The following is a 19355-nucleotide window of genomic DNA, read 5'->3' as shown; positions in this document are numbered from 1 at the left end:
GTTGGTTGGTAAAAAGTTAACCGGGATCGCAACATTTGTCAAATCTTCAGATACGTTCAAGTGAATCAGGTGAAATCATCCTTATGACTACAACAAATTGTGAGACCGTCTCTTCGAAAAAACTGAATATTCCAGCGATGTCTGCGAGAGATGTACCACAGTGCATGATCTATTCAATGATCGTAGTTATGATGAAGGAAAGCTAATTTAATTCAATTTTATGTATTTGTTGATTTAGATTTCATTTAAAATATCGTATGCCTTTTGATTAATGAATTATTTCATTTAAAATTGTACTCCTTATTTTTATGAACATTAAGTTGTCAACACCTACCTTCACTTATATGATAGTGTTAAACACAATTAGTTAAAATTATACCGTTAGAGATTGTTACAAATGTCAAGATAAGAGGGTTTATTTTTTTTATTTTTATTTTTATTTTTTTATATATATATATATTTTTTTTTATTTTGCCATTTGTACTATTAATTGTCATGATTTTTTTTTTCTAATTCAAAGCTAAGTGTTTTTTAATCTCTCAACTAATATATGGCCCACACGTTGCACTGAGTTGCTACTTTTAATAACATCTTGTGATTTGTACATAATATTTATGTTGTCTTTTATTCTTTTTTAATTAGTCTTTGTGATTTATAATTATATACATTTATTTTCATACTTATAACATGATTGATAATTGGCTTATTTGATTAAATAAACATCTTTCTTATAAGAGGTTGGGTGTTCGACGTACAACGAACGTATAGGTTGGAAGTTTAATCCCCACTAGTGACAATTTGGGGATGAGATTCTCTTACCTTCCCCACTCTCCCAAATTGTTAAGTCCGCTAACCAAGGCTGTCTATCATATGATTTATGAAAAAATTATATTCCGTGACTATTAACATGGTTCAAAACATGGCTCTCTACTCTCTTAAGCTCCAACCCAAGTAAACATTATAGGTAAAGGTAAGTTTATTATCTCGTCAAAAAAAAAAAGAAAAATGGAAAATTCTCTTTGCTACTCTATTGTTTTTTTTATTTTTCTCTTTGGTGAAAGGCAAAAAAAACTTAATTATCTTTGGTAGCTAGTTATTAAAAGATATTAATCATAACATTAATGATATATTTTTATTAGAGCATCTCCAATGGTGTTTTTTAAGGATCTGCTTGCAAATAGGAAAAATAATAAAAATGTTGCTTAACCATTGGAGCACTATTGATATACTTGCTCTCTTGAGCAGTGCTGCTGAGTTAAGCCTTGAAAATTTTATAAATTATTTTAAAAAACTTGGAGAGCGGGGGCACGATTGGTTTTCCATGAAACGTGATATGCAATTGCTATAAAAGATAGTGCAACATCATTTTTTTATCTTTTTCTTAAAAAATAAATTTTAAATATTATTTTCATCATTATCAACTGACATATAGATAGGTGATGATGACTAAACTTAATCCTAGCATTTAGCTAGGTAGACCTTAATCCTAGCATTTACTCCTATAGTTTACAAGGTTATAGGTTTTACACATTCATTCGTACGGTATGTTTCATTTATCATTGAATTTTTTTTTGACAATTTTTAAATTTAAAATTTTTTATTACTTTATATAATAACAAACTTGACTTTGTCAATATGGTAACCATATCTAGCTTTGAATTATTAGCTTGTGTAGTAAATAAAATATTACATACAAGGTATAAAATTTTATAACCAACCATTGAATTATTTTATAGCTTGAAATATTGATGTGGCAAATTAAGCTACAACTTCTTTTAGCTTATCATTGAAGTACTTTATAGCTTGAAAAGGTTGTAGCTTTAAAAGTTGACATGGCAAAACAAACCCTTTTTTTAATAACTAAATTATTTTAAGTATAATATTTTAAAAATAAAAAACCACCACCCCTTTCCCCACCAACCCAGCCACCCCACTGCCCTCCACGCCCAGCCCGACCCCCCTGCCTCCCCGGCGACGGTCGCACCCAGAACTCCGATCCCTCTCCGGCGCCGGCGACGCTTCGAATACCCTCCCCTTATCGCGTCCCGCTTTACTCTTCCACCGATACTTCCTAAAATCATCCTTTAGGATGTTCAATCAGTCTTCTTCAATTTCAATTAGATCTTATGAGTTTGATTTTGTTTAAAATTTACAATTTTCTGGGATTTAAACAAATTCGTGAATTTTCTGGGTTTTAAATGAATTTACTGGATTTTATACAAAATTGTAATTTCGTTTCGATCCCCAGTAAACTCACAAATCTTCTGGGTTTTAAACGACACCACCTCTGTCAAACACCGCCGTTTGGATTTTCGAAAGTGGCGGGATGTTTTAGGGGTTTCGTGGGAGAGGGAGGGAGGGGATCGGTGGTTCATGGGGAGGGGGGTCGATGCCAACGCCAGAGGTGGGTGGTCTGGGAACGACGGCGCCGGGGTGTAGGGTGTTTGGGGTTTGCAAGGGAGTGGCTGGGCTGGTGGGATGGTTTTCTTTTTTTTTAAAAAAAAAAATTGTTAAATATTTAATTGTTAAAAAAAAAAAAATTTAATAAAAATATCTCAATAATGTTATGGTTAATACGAAGTATATATTTATAATTAGCCAAATAAAGAGGATTAAGTTTTTTACATTTCACTAGGGAGAAAATTTATTAACATTTGGATTAGATTTGATTAATGGGATAGGTTTATAGTAATTTGGTATTGTGTAATTTTAGGAAAGTTATGCAATCCTAAGTTATATATGGTAAGTTTTATTTAGTAGTATGTGTTATCTTTGTATAGCCTATAATTCTATAAATATTGAAGAGGGAAGGGGTAATTAAATCATAACTCAAAAGTTACAAGTAATAACACAATGTCTGTATTGTTAGTGACGAGCCTCGGTGTCGATTTTTTAACAATGAATTGCTAAATCACGTCCGGTATTTACTGGGTGATGCCCGTATTTTAACACGACTATACAAACATGCCCCCTTATAAATTCACCCTATTTCACTTTCACCTCCTTTAAACTCTCTTTCTTGTTACCCCACCACCCACCAAACATCCACCGCCACCTAACAACCACCCCCACCACTCCACGTCAGATTTTTTTTAAGAAAATTGCTTTACTCTTCAACGATTAGCACAAGCGGTGAATGGACGAGTTTGAGAAAGCGACGACACCACCGGAGAGGTTGCCGGAGCATCTCTAAATTTTCGTCCGTTTTTTTTATTTTTATTTCGTAATCGTAGGAGAAACGCCTGGAATTTTAAAATATCCCCCGGCACATTCTAAAATTTTAGGCGTTTTAGGGGGGAACACCTGAAATGTTAGAATGTCCCGAGAAAGATTCTAAACTATCAGGCGTTCCTTCCATGGCATGAACGCCTGGAATATTAGAATCCACCTCGGGATATTCTAAAATTTCAGGTGTTCCCTTCCTGAAACGCCTGAAATTTTAGAATGTGGCAGGAGAGATAATAAAATTTCAGGCGTTATTTTCAAACGAACGAAAATTTAAAAAAAAAAAATTAACATGCTCGCCGGTGTTAATTCCCCTGCCTTTGTGATTATGTTGATGAAAAGGGAAGACCACTTCAAAACATAAGAATTAAGTACGTTTATGTACTTTTTGACCCTTTTGAAGACTCGCCGTGTTTGGTAACTCCTCAAGGCAAATAGAAAGAAGAGGTATGTGATGATGATGTTAGGCTCGAAGATGATTGGGTGCCTGTGGATGAAAGTCTTGCTCCACATGAGCTCGATCAAGTTATTCGATCAAAGGAAGCATGCTCCAGAGCTGTTGTTCTTGAATGTATAGGTGATATCCCTGATGCAGATACAAAGCCTCCTGAAAATCAGTTGTTTGTATGTAGACTAAATCCGATTACAGAGGAGGAGGATTTGCACACAGTATTTTCACGCTTTGGGGCTATTAATTCTGTTACTATTGTTCGTAACAGGAATGGAGGTAGTGTGGGATTTGCTTTCATTGAATTTGAGAGCAAAGTAGCATGTGAACAAGCTTACTATGCCATGGATGGCTCATTGATTGATGATAGAAGGATACGCATTGATTTAGTCAAAGTGCTTATAAAGAATGGAATAAATTTAGGCTGAAGAGGGCACGAGCCAATGATTCTTCAAATGATCAGATGACCCGATCAAGATCCCTTTGACCAAAGAGGAATCATAGATCCTTTGTGGACAAGGCTACAATGGGTGGGCGAAGAGTGAATTCCCACGGAATAACAAAGGCTCAAAGCAGAGTTGAAGCATAGATCTTGCAAGAAAACCAATTGTAAACTCTCAAATATTGCTGCATTATCTGTCAGAATTTTTTATTTGAACAGGATGTTTGATTTTCAGATGCTGTTGTAATTTTCAAATGTGGTGTCTAACTTGTAGAATTGTTATCTTTGTATTATTCGATCAACAATTGAATGCATATAGAACAAATGAATTGTTTTAGGTCCATAATATAGAGTAATGTAATAGTCCTGGTGAAAATCATATTGATTCGAACATGCAGAGTTGTCATGATATATTGTGCTTCGATTTGCCTTCAACTGAGATGTTATACATTGGCATTTTTTTTCTGTTGTCCTAAGCATCTGCAACTGTATGCCATTATGCGGATTAAGGAAATCCAAATCCTTCGTTGTTTTACTGTCTGAAATCCTATCTCTTATTAGGCCAGTCAGCTGTCTAACCGTCTGCCAGGTTAGCCTGCTTACTGCATCAATTATTTCTGACTGAAATCTGCTCCTCTTAATCAAGCTGTTTTGTTATGTTTATTTTTCCAGACATTTACTTGATCACTCCAACTGAGTCTGAACTTTGATGCTCCTCCACAGCTGACAAGGTTATTTGCACCTGGTTAATATCCTGACCCAACATACATGTCACTAGTAGTGTCTCCTCTCTGCTTGTATCTAGGTGTGCTACTGACTGCGCGGAAGATAAAGGGAAACGGCTATTTCATCTCATTTCTCTGCTTGGGGTAAGAAAAACAGAAAGAAATTTAATTTAGTTTGTATGTCCTTCACAAAGTTAAGTGGTTAACTGACTGCGCGCTACCCCTACTGATTCAGGAATCCAGAGTGCAGCAGATGACATCAGTAGCAATGAAGACTAGAATAGATTTTCAGATGTAAACCATTCTAATACCGCTATTCTCAAGAGTTTTCCTTCCTTGACATCGAGGATCTCAATAATAGTAGCTGTATAGCTGAATTGTGATATGCCGCCGTGGAATTTGGAGGTCGCGAACAACCATTTTCAATTCAAGCATCCTAGCAGCAGCTAATATCATGTATGTAAAGCTTGAGTCTAGGCTCTGATAAGTGTTAGTATTTGGTTTCCCTTTTATAAGAACTTAATATATTACTCTTTATAAATGAGTTGCTGTGATATTGGAATTGAGTGTGATGTAAAATCTTAGGTTAGCAGTTGAATATCATTAGATGTGACACCTACTTTGATGTATGATGGTTTACTAGCTTATATGATGTTTTTTTTCTTTTTTAATCCAATTGTGAAGGCATATGTTTACACAAGTTTTTGAGTTTGACAGATTGTGCTTTTTACCTAACATATCAGCTTTTAAATTGCTTCACCTGAATTAAAACAAAAACAATATTGTAACATATGGATTATAAAATAATTTAATTAGACCATACTGTATAATAAATTACACTTGCAATGAATTTGATGATTTCTGAATATAAGAAACAATGAAATTACTAATAATTGATAGAAAATATTTTATTCGTATAGTGTATGATATGTGTATGGTTCAAATAACACAATTTAAGTGTGAAAATTGAAAAAGTATAGCGTATTTTAGATGAAAAAGTGTGAATAAAATGCCGTGAAAGTATTAGAGTATATAAATTAAGACATAAAAAAAGATGAGACAAGTACCTTAAAACACATAAATTATACTTCGTATTTAAGCTCGCTTCTCAAGCTACAAAATTAAGTTCTGATGTCTCAATCAAAGTTCAAATAAAATCAGAAGGGACTATGAATGCCCCTATTGATATCATTCCTGTAATACTCATCTAGATATTTTTAATTCCACACTATAGTAGTATAGTGACCTTCTTAATTTGATTTTAACTAAATCGCTAAGATGTGTTTAGAGTGTTTCTACAATAAACATAATTCTAACTTAGTAGTATATAATATACACAAAGCCCAAAAAACTTTAACGGTTGTACTATATGTAGTGTTTAGACTTGATTAATTTATATCATAATAATTTTAGTAACTTACGACAAAATTACGCATTAATCGTATGATCGACTTTATTATTAATACTAGTTTTGTGCCCGGACGATTTTCAAATGGTTGATAAAATTTTAAGATAATATTTTTACTTGAATGTTAAATCGGTCAAATAATTCGTTCTGATACACCTTTCGTGTTTTAAAAAGTGTTACACTTACCAAATGTAGCCGTGTTTTAATAAGTGTTATACTCCTTTTTTCGGCAAAAAGCTACATTTTAATACTATATTTTTCTCCTCTCATGGTCCCCACCCAAACCCACTAATAAATTTTTTATTATTTCCCTCCTCTCACATTCGTTACTTTCAATAAATTATTAATCCCATTATCTTTCTTTTACAATTTTTTAATACTTCAAATACCCACTTATCTCTTATTTTATTTAAGTCAATTAAATTGCCTAAAACTATGTGCCGGTCAAAGTGTAACACTTATTAAAACACGGAGGGAGTAATGTAGGATATTTAGACATACCATATCATATGACTTATATTTATATAATAGTGTATTTTTTGTAGTTTTATTTGTAAATAGATATATATGTTATTATTGACTTGAAATTATTTTTATTGAACTTAAATTATTTTCACTAAACTGAAAGTATTTTTACCAAATTAAAATTACTTTTACTGATTAAAACTTATTTTTACCGATTCTCTAATATATTTTTTTAAATAAATTAAGTAACAATGCATTTTGTATGCGGTTAGCCACACCATCTGGCCGGACAAAGTAACCCCTATAAAACTGACTGAGTAACCCCTGTGATACTAACTAAGTAACCTCTAACATTGACTAAATAACCCCTATTTATAACACTGATTGAGTAACCACTATAACACTGACCAATATAGCACTAACAAAGTAACTCTTGTAATAGTTACTGACCAATATAGCATTAACAAAGTAACTCTTGAGTAACCACTATAACACTGACCAATATAGCACTAACAAAGTAACTCTTGTAATAGTTGGTGACACGGTTTGGCTAGTTACGTATAAAAGTTTGTGATTAAATATATTATAAATGGATCTTATTTTAAAGATTTTTTAAAATGAATTTGACGATGGAAATAGCTTTTAGTTATAGATATTTATTAAAAGTTATGATTATTTTTGTATATATAAAATATTATAATTCTATCGATAATAAAATTCTATACAACAATCTTAACTTAAAAAATCTATCCGAAAAACTGGAATGCCAAGTGTCGCTGTCTCGTGGCCTAGCTGCAAGACCGGCTTTATTTATTAGTGATATGATATGATTTGCTACAGAGTATTTTAAAATCTTTTTATTTTCATCTTTGGAGTATTATTTTCCAAAGAAAAAAAGATATTGACATAAAAATATTTACTTAAAATCAATTAAATCAGGGTTGTTTATAGATTAATTAGGTATATGAAAAATTAATAAGATATAGCTGAGTTGTGCCTTTTCAAAAAGTAGTTGATTAGTTAAAAGATGTACACTTGACAACAGAAACATCTTCCTTAAAACTCCCGCAATTTTTCAAACTTACTAAGACGTTGCTTCTCATCTCTCTTTCCTCTTTTATTCACTTAAGAAATTGGCACCAAACTAACTCTTCTACCAAACTCTCCCATACAAAATCCGCTCTACACCACCTTTGCTTCTGAATAATGAGTGATGAGTATCTTCATCTAATATAAAGACTTAGCTAAACTCAGGTTTATTGGTAGAGAAAGAAAGAAAAGCAGCCAAAGATGATGCAATCTGGCCTTCCACAGTGTAACACTTGCGGCGAGCCAGTAGGACTTGATTCGAATGGAAATGTGTTTGTGGCTTGCCTTGAATGCAATTATCCTGTTTGTAAGGCTTGTGTTGATTATGAGATTAAAGAAGGTAAAAAGGCTTGCTTTCGTTGTGCTGCTCCCTACGAAGGTGTGTCACCTGATTTCTTTCTCATTAGTCCTAATCATTTTTTCGTGTTGCATCATAATAATTTTATGCAAATGTGGAAAGTTTAATTCCTGTAGTATTGCTAGATTCTAACTTATGTCGAATGAATCATTAGATAATGTGACATATGATGAGGGCGGTGTTGAGGCATCTGGTAGTCACAAGAACAAGACAACCCATCTCACTAATGAGCAGGTATTAAAATGGTTAGCCATAGTTGTAAATTTTAAGATAAAGTTTATTAAATTTATGTTATGTTGTATACTGATCGATTAATCTTGGTTGAATCGGTACCAGGATCTTGGCCTACATGCTCGAAACATGAGCACTATCTCCACAGCTGATAGTGGTGAGCATTTATAACAATTCATGAAGTTTATTTCGAACTTTTCATATTAGTGGTTGCATAACTAATAAATCAATTATGTTTTATGTCTATTTTATCAGAATTAAATAGTGAATCTGGAAGCTCGATATGGAAGCATCGGGTGGAGAGTTGGAGAGAAAGGAAAGACAAGAAGAAAAAGAATGTTAAAGAGTCTAAAGTTTCAAAAGAAGTTGAACAAGTTCCATTAGAACAACAGATGGAGGAACATCAGTAAGTTTTAGCTTTGATAAGAATTGATCATAACACTTTGCAAGTGCATCAAAGAAGAAAAACATTTGTTGAACCAAGTTAACTTAATTTTGTGCAATTGTAACCTTATAAAATTTCTTCATGAAATGCCTTTGGAACTAAGCACGTTCATAAATCAAGAATATGATATGTAAGCGTGTTGGATTGAGAAAAAGGAATCCATAATTCTCAGATGTGTGTTTCTGTTACAGGTTTTCAGAGGCTGCTGCACAGCCACTTTCAAGAATTATTCCGATCCCAAGAACCAAGATCACCTCATACAGGATCATGATCATTGTGCGGTTGATTATTCTTGCACTGTTTTTCCACTACAGATTAACAAATCCTGTGGATAGTGCCTTTGGTCTATGGCTTACTTCTGTTATCTGTGAGATCTGGTTTGCTTTTTCCTGGATTTTGGATCAGTTTCCTAAATGGCAGCCCATCAATAGGGAGACATTCATCGATCAGTTGTCCTTGAGGTACTTTTATGTTAACAACATCGTGATGATTTTGTTGTATAATACGTAGTCTTTAGGCTATTTGATGCATCATTTGAAACCAAAACCCTGCTGTATGTCTATGGTATGGACTTTTTCATATGAATACAATGACAAACTATTGATTTGTATTACTTCCATCTAACAATGTTTTTCTGCTTTTTGTGGCTCATGATGAGAGGGATCCAATTTGCTTTTTTGCATCCTTGAAACCAATTGCTCAATCATTAATTTTGTATTAAAGTGAAATTATATGATGATGATCTTATGATGTTATATTAATGATACATTTGCTATGATATCAATGTGTTTTTTAGCATATTAATTATTACAGTATTTGGATAAAAGTTCAAAGAATATGATTGAAGTAGTGGATTATGCAAAGAATCATTGTAGTTGTAATGAGTCATGAGTTCATACTTCGTATAATTTTCATATTAATCTAGTAGCTAATGTATGGAAAGACAAATAAGATGTGAAAGGAAAATCAATGTTATTCGAGTATAACATGTTAGAAGTCTTAACCTCTTCATTTATGCTAATTATTTTAATTTTTTCAGGTACGAAAGAGAAGGAGAACCTTCACAGCTTGCAGCTGTGGACTTCTTTGTGAGTACCGTGGATCCATTGAAAGAACCGCCTTTAATCACAGCCAATACTGTACTCTCCATCCTTGCTGTGGACTATCCTGTTGATAAAGTCTCCTGCTATGTATCTGATGATGGTGCTGCAATGCTTACCTTTGAGTCACTTGCTGAGACTTCTGAATTCGCAAGAAAGTGGGTTCCTTTTTGCAAGAAATATGAGATTGAACCGCGAGCTCCTGAGTTTTACTTCTCACAGAAGATTGACTACCTTAGGGACAAAGTGCAGCCTTCTTTTGTGAAGGAACGCAGAGCGATGAAAGTATGCAACTCATGTGACTAATTCATGTAATATTTGTATTTACAATGATTTGTAAAGGCAGTGATCTTATGATGTTTACTTTTTATATGACAGAGAGATTATGAAGAATACAAAGTGAAGATGAATGCCTTAGTTGCCAAGGCACAAAAAACCCCAGACGAAGGCTGGACTATGGCAGATGGAACACCTTGGCCAGGAAACAATAGTCGTGATCATCCAGGAATGATCCAGGTGTGTATTATTACATCTTTGTTTTTGTCTTTAAGATGTAACTAGAGTTGGTCATATGTTTCAGCCAAACTTTAAATTTGAGACTAAAATATCTGCCCCATGTCATGTCTGATGTTGTGGCTAAAACATCTGCCTGAACCTGGGATATCAGGGCGGTCCTGGCAATTTAGATCAGCTGTATGAAGCAAGAATCTTGTAGTCATTGGATTACCAAAGTCGCCAAGTATATGACCTCAAGAATTTTCCTTTAGTACATGACAGCAAGGGGCTTAGATGATTTATGCGTGGTTGTAATTCTGTGACAGTCAGAAGCAATATTCATTTACCTGCAAATGCTAGTCTGATTCTATATACATCTTACATATTCATTTACCAATTTGGAATTTTGTAGGTTTTCCTTGGAAATACTGGTTCTCCTGACATAGAAGGTAACGAACTTCCAAGGCTCGTTTATGTTTCAAGAGAAAAGAGGCCAGGATTTCAGCATCACAAAAAAGCCGGTGCTGAGAATGCTTTGGTAACTATCCAAAACCTTAATTAACCACAAATTAGCATAAAATCTACCTTTAAGATGCTACTTATAACATTTCATATAAATTCTTTTTTTCTCACAGATTAGAGTATCTGCAGTCCTCACAAATGCTCCCTACATTTTGAACCTTGATTGTGATCATTATGTCAACAACAGCAAGGCAGTTCGCGAGGCAATGTGCTTCCTGATGGACCCTGTAGTCGGTCAGGATGTTTGTTATGTTCAGTTCCCTCAAAGATTTGATGGTATTGACAAGAGTGATCGATATGCCAACCGCAATGTTGTCTTCTTTGATGTAAGATACACTCTATCTTTAAAATCTCTATTACAAATTTTTAATATACTTTATGCATATTTTGGAAGTAAAAGTAATGTCCTTACCTATAAATCATTGTGCTAGGATGACTTCATTGCCTTCAGAATTTCCAGCTGACATTTTCTCATAAGATTATCTTACTCAATTTTGCACTACTCAATGGCATTGTAAAAAATAAGACCTGTAGGCAATTCATAGCTAGGAAAAAGCTGGTGTTACTCTCTTTATTTTCCTGTCCTTTATTCCTTGAACTCGTTTCAGGTTAATATGAAAGGACTTGATGGGATTCAAGGGCCAGTTTATGTCGGAACTGGTTGTGTGTTCAATAGGCAAGCACTATACGGCTATGGACCACCATCATTACCTAGTTTATCCAAATCATCCTCGTCTTCCTGTTGCTGCTGTCCTTCCAAGAAGAAGGAAGAAAAAGATGTCTCAGAGCTTAACCGTGATTCAAAACGTGAAGATCTAGAATCTGCCATATTTAACCTCAAGGAGCTCAACAGTAAGCTTACTTATACCTGTAATTATTAATATATCAAGAATGTCAGGCATAAATAACTTACAGGATTAACACTAATTATTCTAAATAAAAATACAGATTATGATGAATATGATAGATCAATGTTAATCTCTCAAACAAGCTTTGAGAAGACATTTGGATTATCCACTGTGTTCATCGAGTCTACATTGATGGAGAATGGAGGTGTTCCAGATTCTGCTAACTCACCAACATTGATCAAGGAAGCGATACATGTCATTAGCTGTGGGTATGAAGAAAAGACAGCCTGGGGAAAAGAGGTAAATGAACTTGTTGCAAGATTATGCAATCTTATCAAAACTTCTTAGCAGTCTTTTGAATCTCTTGAAAATACTATGATGTACATTAAGGTTTTACTAGCCCTATCACATTTCAACATCCTCAGACCCTCTACGAATGGCAATATCATACAGGGCATGTTATTGACCGCCTCCTATTTTTCATTTTGACAGATTGGATGGATATATGGATCTATTACAGAAGATATCTTGACTGGGTTCAAGATGCAATGCCGTGGTTGGAGATCAATATACTGTATGCCCTTAAGGCCTTGCTTTAAAGGGTCTGCACCAATTAACTTGTCTGATAGACTGCACCAGGTCCTTCGTTGGGCTCTTGGATCAGTGGAGATTTTCTTTAGTAGACATTGTCCACTTTGGTATGGATTTGGAGCTGGCCGCCTTAAGTTGCTTCAAAGATTGGCATACATTAATACCATTGTTTACCCTTTTACTTCCCTTCCTCTTGTTGCCTACTGTACATTGCCTGCTATCTGCCTCCTCACCGGAAAGTTCATCATACCTACTGTAAGTTTTTTTTACATCATCAGCACCAAATATTTCAATAATCCTCAGATAAGGCAGTACTATTTCAGAATTTCAGCAACTAGTTTAATTGACTCGTATGAAAAATGGCTAAGAAACTAAGAAAGTTACAAAACTGATGAATTACATTTTCAGTATGTAAACTTGACATTGTTCTTCTGATTTACAGCTATCAAACCTGGCAAGTGTGCTCTTCTTAGGCCTCTTCACGTCCATCATACTCGTCAGTGTGTTAGAACTAAGATGGAGTGGAGTAGGCATCGAGGACTTGTGGAGGAACGAGCAGTTCTGGGTCATTGGAGGGGTCTCAGCTCACCTGTTTGCTGTCTTCCAAGGACTGCTGAAGATGCTTGCAGGGTTAGACACCAACTTCACTGTCACGTCAAAATCAGCTGATGACACTGAATTTGGAGAACTCTATGTTTTCAAGTGGACTACCCTTCTTATCCCTCCCACCACCCTCATCATCCTCAACATCGTCGGAGTGGTGGCAGGGTTTTCTGATGCCTTGAACAACGGCTATGATTCGTGGGGACCACTCTTCGGAAAGGTCTTCTTTTCCTTCTGGGTGATCCTCCATCTGTACCCCTTCCTTAAGGGTCTTATGGGAAAGCAAAACAGGACACCTACTATTGTGGTGTTGTGGTCAGTGCTGTTGGCCTCAGTTTTCTCCCTTGTTTGGGTCAAAATCGACCCGTTTGTCAGCAAGGTGGACAGTAAGAGTATTGCTCAGAGCTGCATTTCCATTGATTGTTGAAAAAAACAAGCAAAATCATAGCATATAGTTTTTGTGTCTTTCTAGAATAATTTTGGTTTATTTTTTGATATATGTATGAATTGATCATAAGCTGTTGGAGTAAATTTTAAGCAAATTCCACTTATGGGCTATGGCATTAGGTGGGTGTCTTTCTTTTTTAGGAAATTACTCTAGGAACAAAAGGGTGTGATGCATTTCATACTTTTACGTACAAACGTGAATGTTAACAACTGCGTTGTTGGTTAAAATCTTGGAGGTGGGGATCAAATCCCGTTTACATCTATACCTTTCTTGAAGGGAACTAACACAAACCATTTCAGTAATTTGAGTTGTCATTACCATAAAATAATCATACACCGTTAACTTTCCTCATGTTAACGCTGGTTAGAATTTCAATTTTGAGTATAATAAGATTAACAGAAAAAGAAACAACGTCATGAATAATATAAACAGTAAAATTATGAAGTGTGGATCCTCCTACCTTCCAACATTATTATGGATTAGTCTAAAGCTAAATAGTCATGCTAATTATGATCTGATACTAATACATTTAAATTGGCCATTGAACATTTGACCATTGAAGTTGTTTGGGTCCAATTTAGTCCAATTGGGCCTAGATATTAAATGATCTAATTAAAAGCCCAAGGTCAAGGTTCAACTCTCCAATTGTGCTAAAGTCAAAGGTCAGCCCACAAAGCAAGCCAATTGGGCTAAGGCCCAACCTCTCCATGTATGATGAGGTATAAAAGCCATCAATATTGATACATTCATAGGTTCATTCATATGTTCATTCATATATTCTGATATATTCCATTAAAGCCTCAAGCAACAAACTCTCTTGCATAGTGTCCTCTTCTTACACATTGTACTGACTTTAGCATCGGAGGGGCCTTCCTCGGCAACACCCCCGAGGCTAGTTTACGTGTGTTTACTGTGCAGGAAACCTTCGGCCCAACATAACTTGGACCGAATCCAGCCTTCTCCGTTTCAGCGGACCTTCGGCAAGGTCCCATTGTTTTCACCCGAAACAATTTGGCGCCGTCTGTGGGGAAGACTTTCAAAAATCTTTAAGCCAAATTCCTAACCAAGATCATCTTGCAATTATCTTAGCAGCAATGGCTAAGAACCGCAAGAGCAAAAGCCTCCGTCAAGGAGCGGGCGAAAAGCCTAAAACCCCTACACCATCACCCTCGCCGGACCGGAACTCTCCCAAGGGTGCCGGCTCGGGGGGAGGATCATACAAGGAGGATTCCCTATCTCCCGTAATTCATGACTCTCATTATAGGCCGGGTCACTCTCGGTCTAGCAGGGGTGAGTCCGATCATAGGACACATTCAGTGTCCCAAAGCCAACCATCGGCTGCGCGCCCTCATTCCCACACTCGGCCGAGGACCCCTTTGACGGGGCCCAACTTGGAAGAGGTGGCAAGAGCGCTAGCAGTACTCATGGAGGCGATGAGGGCACAAAATATGCCACCACCTCGTGATCGAACTCCTCCGCATACCCGGCATCAGCGGAGGAAGTTAGACCATGATGGTGGGAAGCTTCCTTCCTTCCGGGAACTGGAAGAGTGGGAGGAGGATTCCTGGAAAAATGAAAAACAGAGGAAAAAGAACCCTCAATTTTTAAAATGATCCTCATCCTCAAGACCAGAAGCGCATAAGAGCAGCAGCTCAGCTTCTCGGCCAGAATCTACTCACCGAGAACCTGAGACTGTTCGCAGAAGTGTCCTTGACCGACTCGGCGGCAAGGAACCGAGTGTGCACAGTCGCCTCTCGTTCCCTGCAGCCGAGGCCCAGACTTCCCAGCCAGGGACGAAAACCACTCCTACCTCTCTAAGAGGGCGGAGCGCGGTCCCTTCGGCCAGGAACAAGGGCAAGGCCGTTATGCTACCCGCCAGTTCACCATTCGAGCAATGGATACTGGAAGAGCACGTACCCACGGTTAAAATACCGTCGCACATCACATATGACGGGACCACGGATCCGAAGGATCACGTGGCCTCGTATGAGACTCATATGCATCTTTGCCCCAGATCCGAGGCGACTTGGTGCAAATATTTCCCAACCACTCTCAAGGGGGTCGCGCAAGCGTGGATCTCCAAGGGAGTAAGGCAAGGCTCCATAACAGGGTGGGATGATCTGTCCTCCAAGTTCAGGAGCAAGTTTTCCACGGCAAACCGCCGAGAGAAGACTACCACAGAGCTCATGAGTCTGCAACAGGGGGAAACCGAAAGCCTCCGAGACTACCTGACCCGTTTCAGTAACGAGTCATCAAACGTCTCCCAGCTGGACCAGGGGCTAGCCGTTTTCGCAATGCAGAATGGCCTTTAGCCCGGAAAGTTCCTAGACTTCATGGTCATGCATACCCCGCACACCTTGGAGGAAGCTCTTAATGCTTCGGATAAGTTCATCCGAGCCGAAGAATGGAACAAAGCGAAAACCCAACCTCAATTCGGGGGAGGGAAACAGAGACAAATACCCTTGTCTGAAGGCCAAGGCCATAAGGCAAAGGGAAAGTCAAAGGCCCCGGAGCAATCTTTGGCCATCGACCCAAAGAAGGAAAGATCTGCCTCATACACAGGCAGATACGAGTCCTACACTCCGCTCTCTCTTCCACGCGCCAAAATTTACAGCGTGACGAAGGAGGAGCAGAGTTACCGAAAGCCGAGACCACTCCCAGAGTGGTATCAGCGAAAAAATAAAAATCAGTGGTGCGAGTTCCACGAGTCTTCGGGACACAACACTGAGGAGTGTATCCAACTGAAGGACCAGATAGAGGACATGGTCCGGAAGGGATACTTGAAAAAATACATCGCGGATCACCGCGAGAAAAAAGAATCCGAGAGGTCAGCAAAGGACCCTCGGCAGGACCTCGACTTCCCCCGGAAAAACAGTAAAAAGCCGGAGGGGAAATTCCCTCTGATCAATGTTATCTCGGGAGGAATATACTCTCGGAGGGAGCACAAGCGCCACCTTAGAGCTTTGACTCACCAGGTGAACAACGTTGACATTCAATCTCCCCAGTCGCCGGTGCCGAACATGACGTTCACAGCCGCCGACTGCCGGGGGATTACGTTCCCTCACGAGGATCCGTTGGTGATCATCGCCACGGTGGCCAACCACGACGTCAGTAAGGTCCTTGTTGACGGTGGCAGTGGAGCAAACATTCTGTTCCGAAAGGCCTACAATCAAATTAAGCTGAAGCCCAAGCACCTTACGCCAGTACCCTACCCGGTATCCGGGTTCAATGGGGCTTCAACTTATCCAGATGGGAAGGTGACACTTCCTGTCACCATCGGTTGCGATGAGGCAGCCCGGAACGTCATGATTGAATTTTTGGTCATCGACGCTCCTTCAGTGTACAACGTGATTTTGGGGAGACCCATAATTCACGAGATCTAAGGGGTCGTCTCAACTTATCATCAGCTGATGATTTACGTCTCAGACGCCGGCTTCCCCGAAAGGATACAGGGCAACCAAAAGGACGCCCGAAGGTGCAACTACCTCAAGCCATCCAGTAGTCGCCCAGATGACGACAAGGATGAGGAGGAGAAAGAAAAAGAAAGAGAGCCAAGCACAAAAAAGCCAAAAGGCCTAAGTGCTTCGGCCCAAGGATCTGTGCCCAGAGAAAAAGGGCCCGAAAGGGAAAAGGCTAGCTCTTCAGCTGAGCCGCAAGACTCAGAGAGCCAGCCGAAGAACAAAAAGACTGGGACACCTGCTGACATTGGCAGCAGGCCAGATTCTGAAGAGTCCAGTCCATCGGCAATGGACATGGACCAACAGACTGAAACAGTTGAGTTGGCCGAAGGAGACGGTGAGAAATGTGTAACAATCGGGATGAACCTTGATCCGAACACCCGTTGTGAACTTATTCAGCTCCTTCGGGACAACAGAGATGTGTTTGCTTTCTCGGCAGCTGATATGCCCGGGATAAGTTCAGACCTCATCTCCCATAAGCTTAATGTTGACCCGACGTGTCGACCAGTTAAGCAAAAGAAGCGGAATTACTCCGCCAATAAGAACCGAGACATCGCAGCCGAGGTCAAAAAATTATTGGAGGCAGGATTCATCGAACCTTGCCAATATCCAGAATGGCTGGCAAATGTGGTGATGGTTCAGAAGCCCAATGGTACCTGGAGGATGTGCGTTGACTTCACGGACCTAAATAAGGCTTGTCAAAAGGATTTCTATCCCTTGCCGAGGATCGATCAGCTAGTCGATTCGACAAGTGGCCATGCCTTGCTTAGTTTCATGGACGCATTCTCGTGGTATCATCAGATCTTTATGCACCCCGACGATCGAGCAAAGACAGCATTCGTCACGAACGCTGGGGTGTACAATTACAAAATGATGCCCTTCGGATTGAAAAATGCGGGGGCAACCTATCAAAGGCTGGTGGATCAAGTTTTCGCCGATCAAAAGGGCCGAAACATGGAAGTCTATGTTGACGATTCGATCGTCAAAAGCAAAAAACTAGAGGACCATGTAAAGGACCTGGCTGAAACTTTCGCCACCTTGAGAAAGCATCAAATGAAGCTGAATCCGAAGAAGTGTGTCTTCGGCGTGAAGTCAGGGAAATTCCTTGGGTTCATGGTCAGCAAAAGGGGGATTGATGCCAATCCCTCTAAAGTCAAAGCGCCACTCGACCTTCCTGAGCCGAAAACGAAGCGGGATGTTCAGCGGCTCACCGGAAGAATGGCAGCCCTCTCGAGGTTCATTTCCAGAGCTTCGGATAAGGGGTTACCTTTCTTCAAAGCCCTGAAACTCCCGAAAACAAAAGAGCTCGTTTGGGAGGAAGAGCAAAAAGACGCCTTTAAACAGCTTCGGGAGCATCTGGCTGAACTCCCAACGCTGGCTAGCCCAGCTGAAGGAGAAACTTTGTACCTATATGTGGCCGTTAGCCCAGCCACCATCAGCGCAGTATTGCTGAAGGAAGAGAGTAAGAGTCAGCAACCGATCTACTTCGTCAGTTATACACTGACGGATGCCGAGACTCGCTATCCTCTACTCGAGAAAGTTGCTTTCGCGGTAGTAGTAGCTGCTCGGAAGCTGAGGCCCTATTTTGATTGCCATCAGATAGTGGTCTTAACTGATCAGCCGTTGGAAAAAGTTCTCGGCAAGGTTGAAAAATCTGGTAGGCTAGCCAAGTGGGCTTTTGAGCTCACCGAATTCAGCATCAGCTACCGTCCGAGGGCTGCCATTAAGGCTCAAGCTCTAGCGGATTTCTTGGCCGAATGCTCATACCAAGAAGCGCTAGACAGTGAAAAGAAAGTTTGGACCGTGTTTACGGATGGATCTTCCACCGAAAACGGTTCAGGGGCAGGAGTAGTGATAACTTCTCCCGAAGGCAAATCCTTTGAGTATGCACTAAAGTTTTCTTTTAAGGCCTCGAACAATGAAGCCGAGTATGAGGCAGCAATCGCCGGCCTAGAATTGTGCATCTCCCTGGAAGCCGATCATGTCTGCTTAAAAACAGACTCTCAGCTAGTTGCATATCAGATCAGTGGCAGCTACGAGGCCAAAGAGCCCTCCCTGATAGCTTATCTTGCCAAGATCAAATCAGTCATTGCAGAGCTGAAAACTTTTGAGGTTCAGCTGATCCCAAGGGGTCAGAATACTCAAGCCAATGCACTCTCCAAACTTGCTAGTTCATCTTTTACCGAGCTGAACAGATCTGTATATGTAGAAGTGCGTCGAGAGAGAAGTGTCGACGAAGCACCTGAAGTGTGCTGCGCTGACCCAGAGCCTAGTTGGATGGACCCCATCCTAGCTTTCAAGCTTCGGGGAGAAACTCCTGAAGATAAAGCTTTGGCCTCCAAGATGAAGAGAACCAGCTCTAGGATCATTGTCTTCAGGGGGGAACTTCTGAAAAAGTCCTTCTCAGCCCCATTGCTGAAATGCGTGGGACCAACAGATGCAGATTATATCCTA

At 39.0% G+C, this 19355-nt stretch overlaps 1 protein-coding gene across 1 annotated transcript in view; it reads left to right on the top strand.

Moving 5' to 3' along the window:
- The window catches only part of LOC110736599 (cellulose synthase A catalytic subunit 8 [UDP-forming]-like), a 36917-nt gene extending 23212 nt beyond the window's left edge, over positions 1-13705 (top strand). Inside the window, exons 12-25 of the mRNA XM_021916863.1 lie at positions 3664-4068; positions 7980-8181; positions 8315-8394; positions 8497-8548; positions 8647-8797; positions 9028-9297; positions 9876-10221; positions 10315-10452; positions 10844-10969; positions 11067-11279; positions 11562-11805; positions 11902-12101; positions 12294-12647; positions 12835-13705. Coding sequence (XP_021772555.1) covers positions 3664-4068; positions 7980-8181; positions 8315-8394; positions 8497-8548; positions 8647-8797; positions 9028-9297; positions 9876-10221; positions 10315-10452; positions 10844-10969; positions 11067-11279; positions 11562-11805; positions 11902-12101; positions 12294-12647; positions 12835-13422 — 3369 coding nt within the window. The 3' untranslated portion in view covers positions 13423-13705. The remainder of the gene's footprint in view (positions 1-3663; positions 4069-7979; positions 8182-8314; positions 8395-8496; positions 8549-8646; positions 8798-9027; positions 9298-9875; positions 10222-10314; positions 10453-10843; positions 10970-11066; positions 11280-11561; positions 11806-11901; positions 12102-12293; positions 12648-12834) is intronic.
- The last annotated feature ends 5650 nt before the right edge of the window (positions 13706-19355 follow it).

The sequence above is a fragment of the Chenopodium quinoa genome, unplaced genomic scaffold (genome assembly GCF_001683475.1).
Source record: "Chenopodium quinoa cultivar QQ74 unplaced genomic scaffold, ASM168347v1, whole genome shotgun sequence".
In the NCBI taxonomy this organism is placed as follows: Eukaryota; Viridiplantae; Streptophyta; class Magnoliopsida; order Caryophyllales; family Amaranthaceae; genus Chenopodium; species Chenopodium quinoa.
This window is presented reverse-complemented; position numbering and strand designations above follow the sequence as displayed.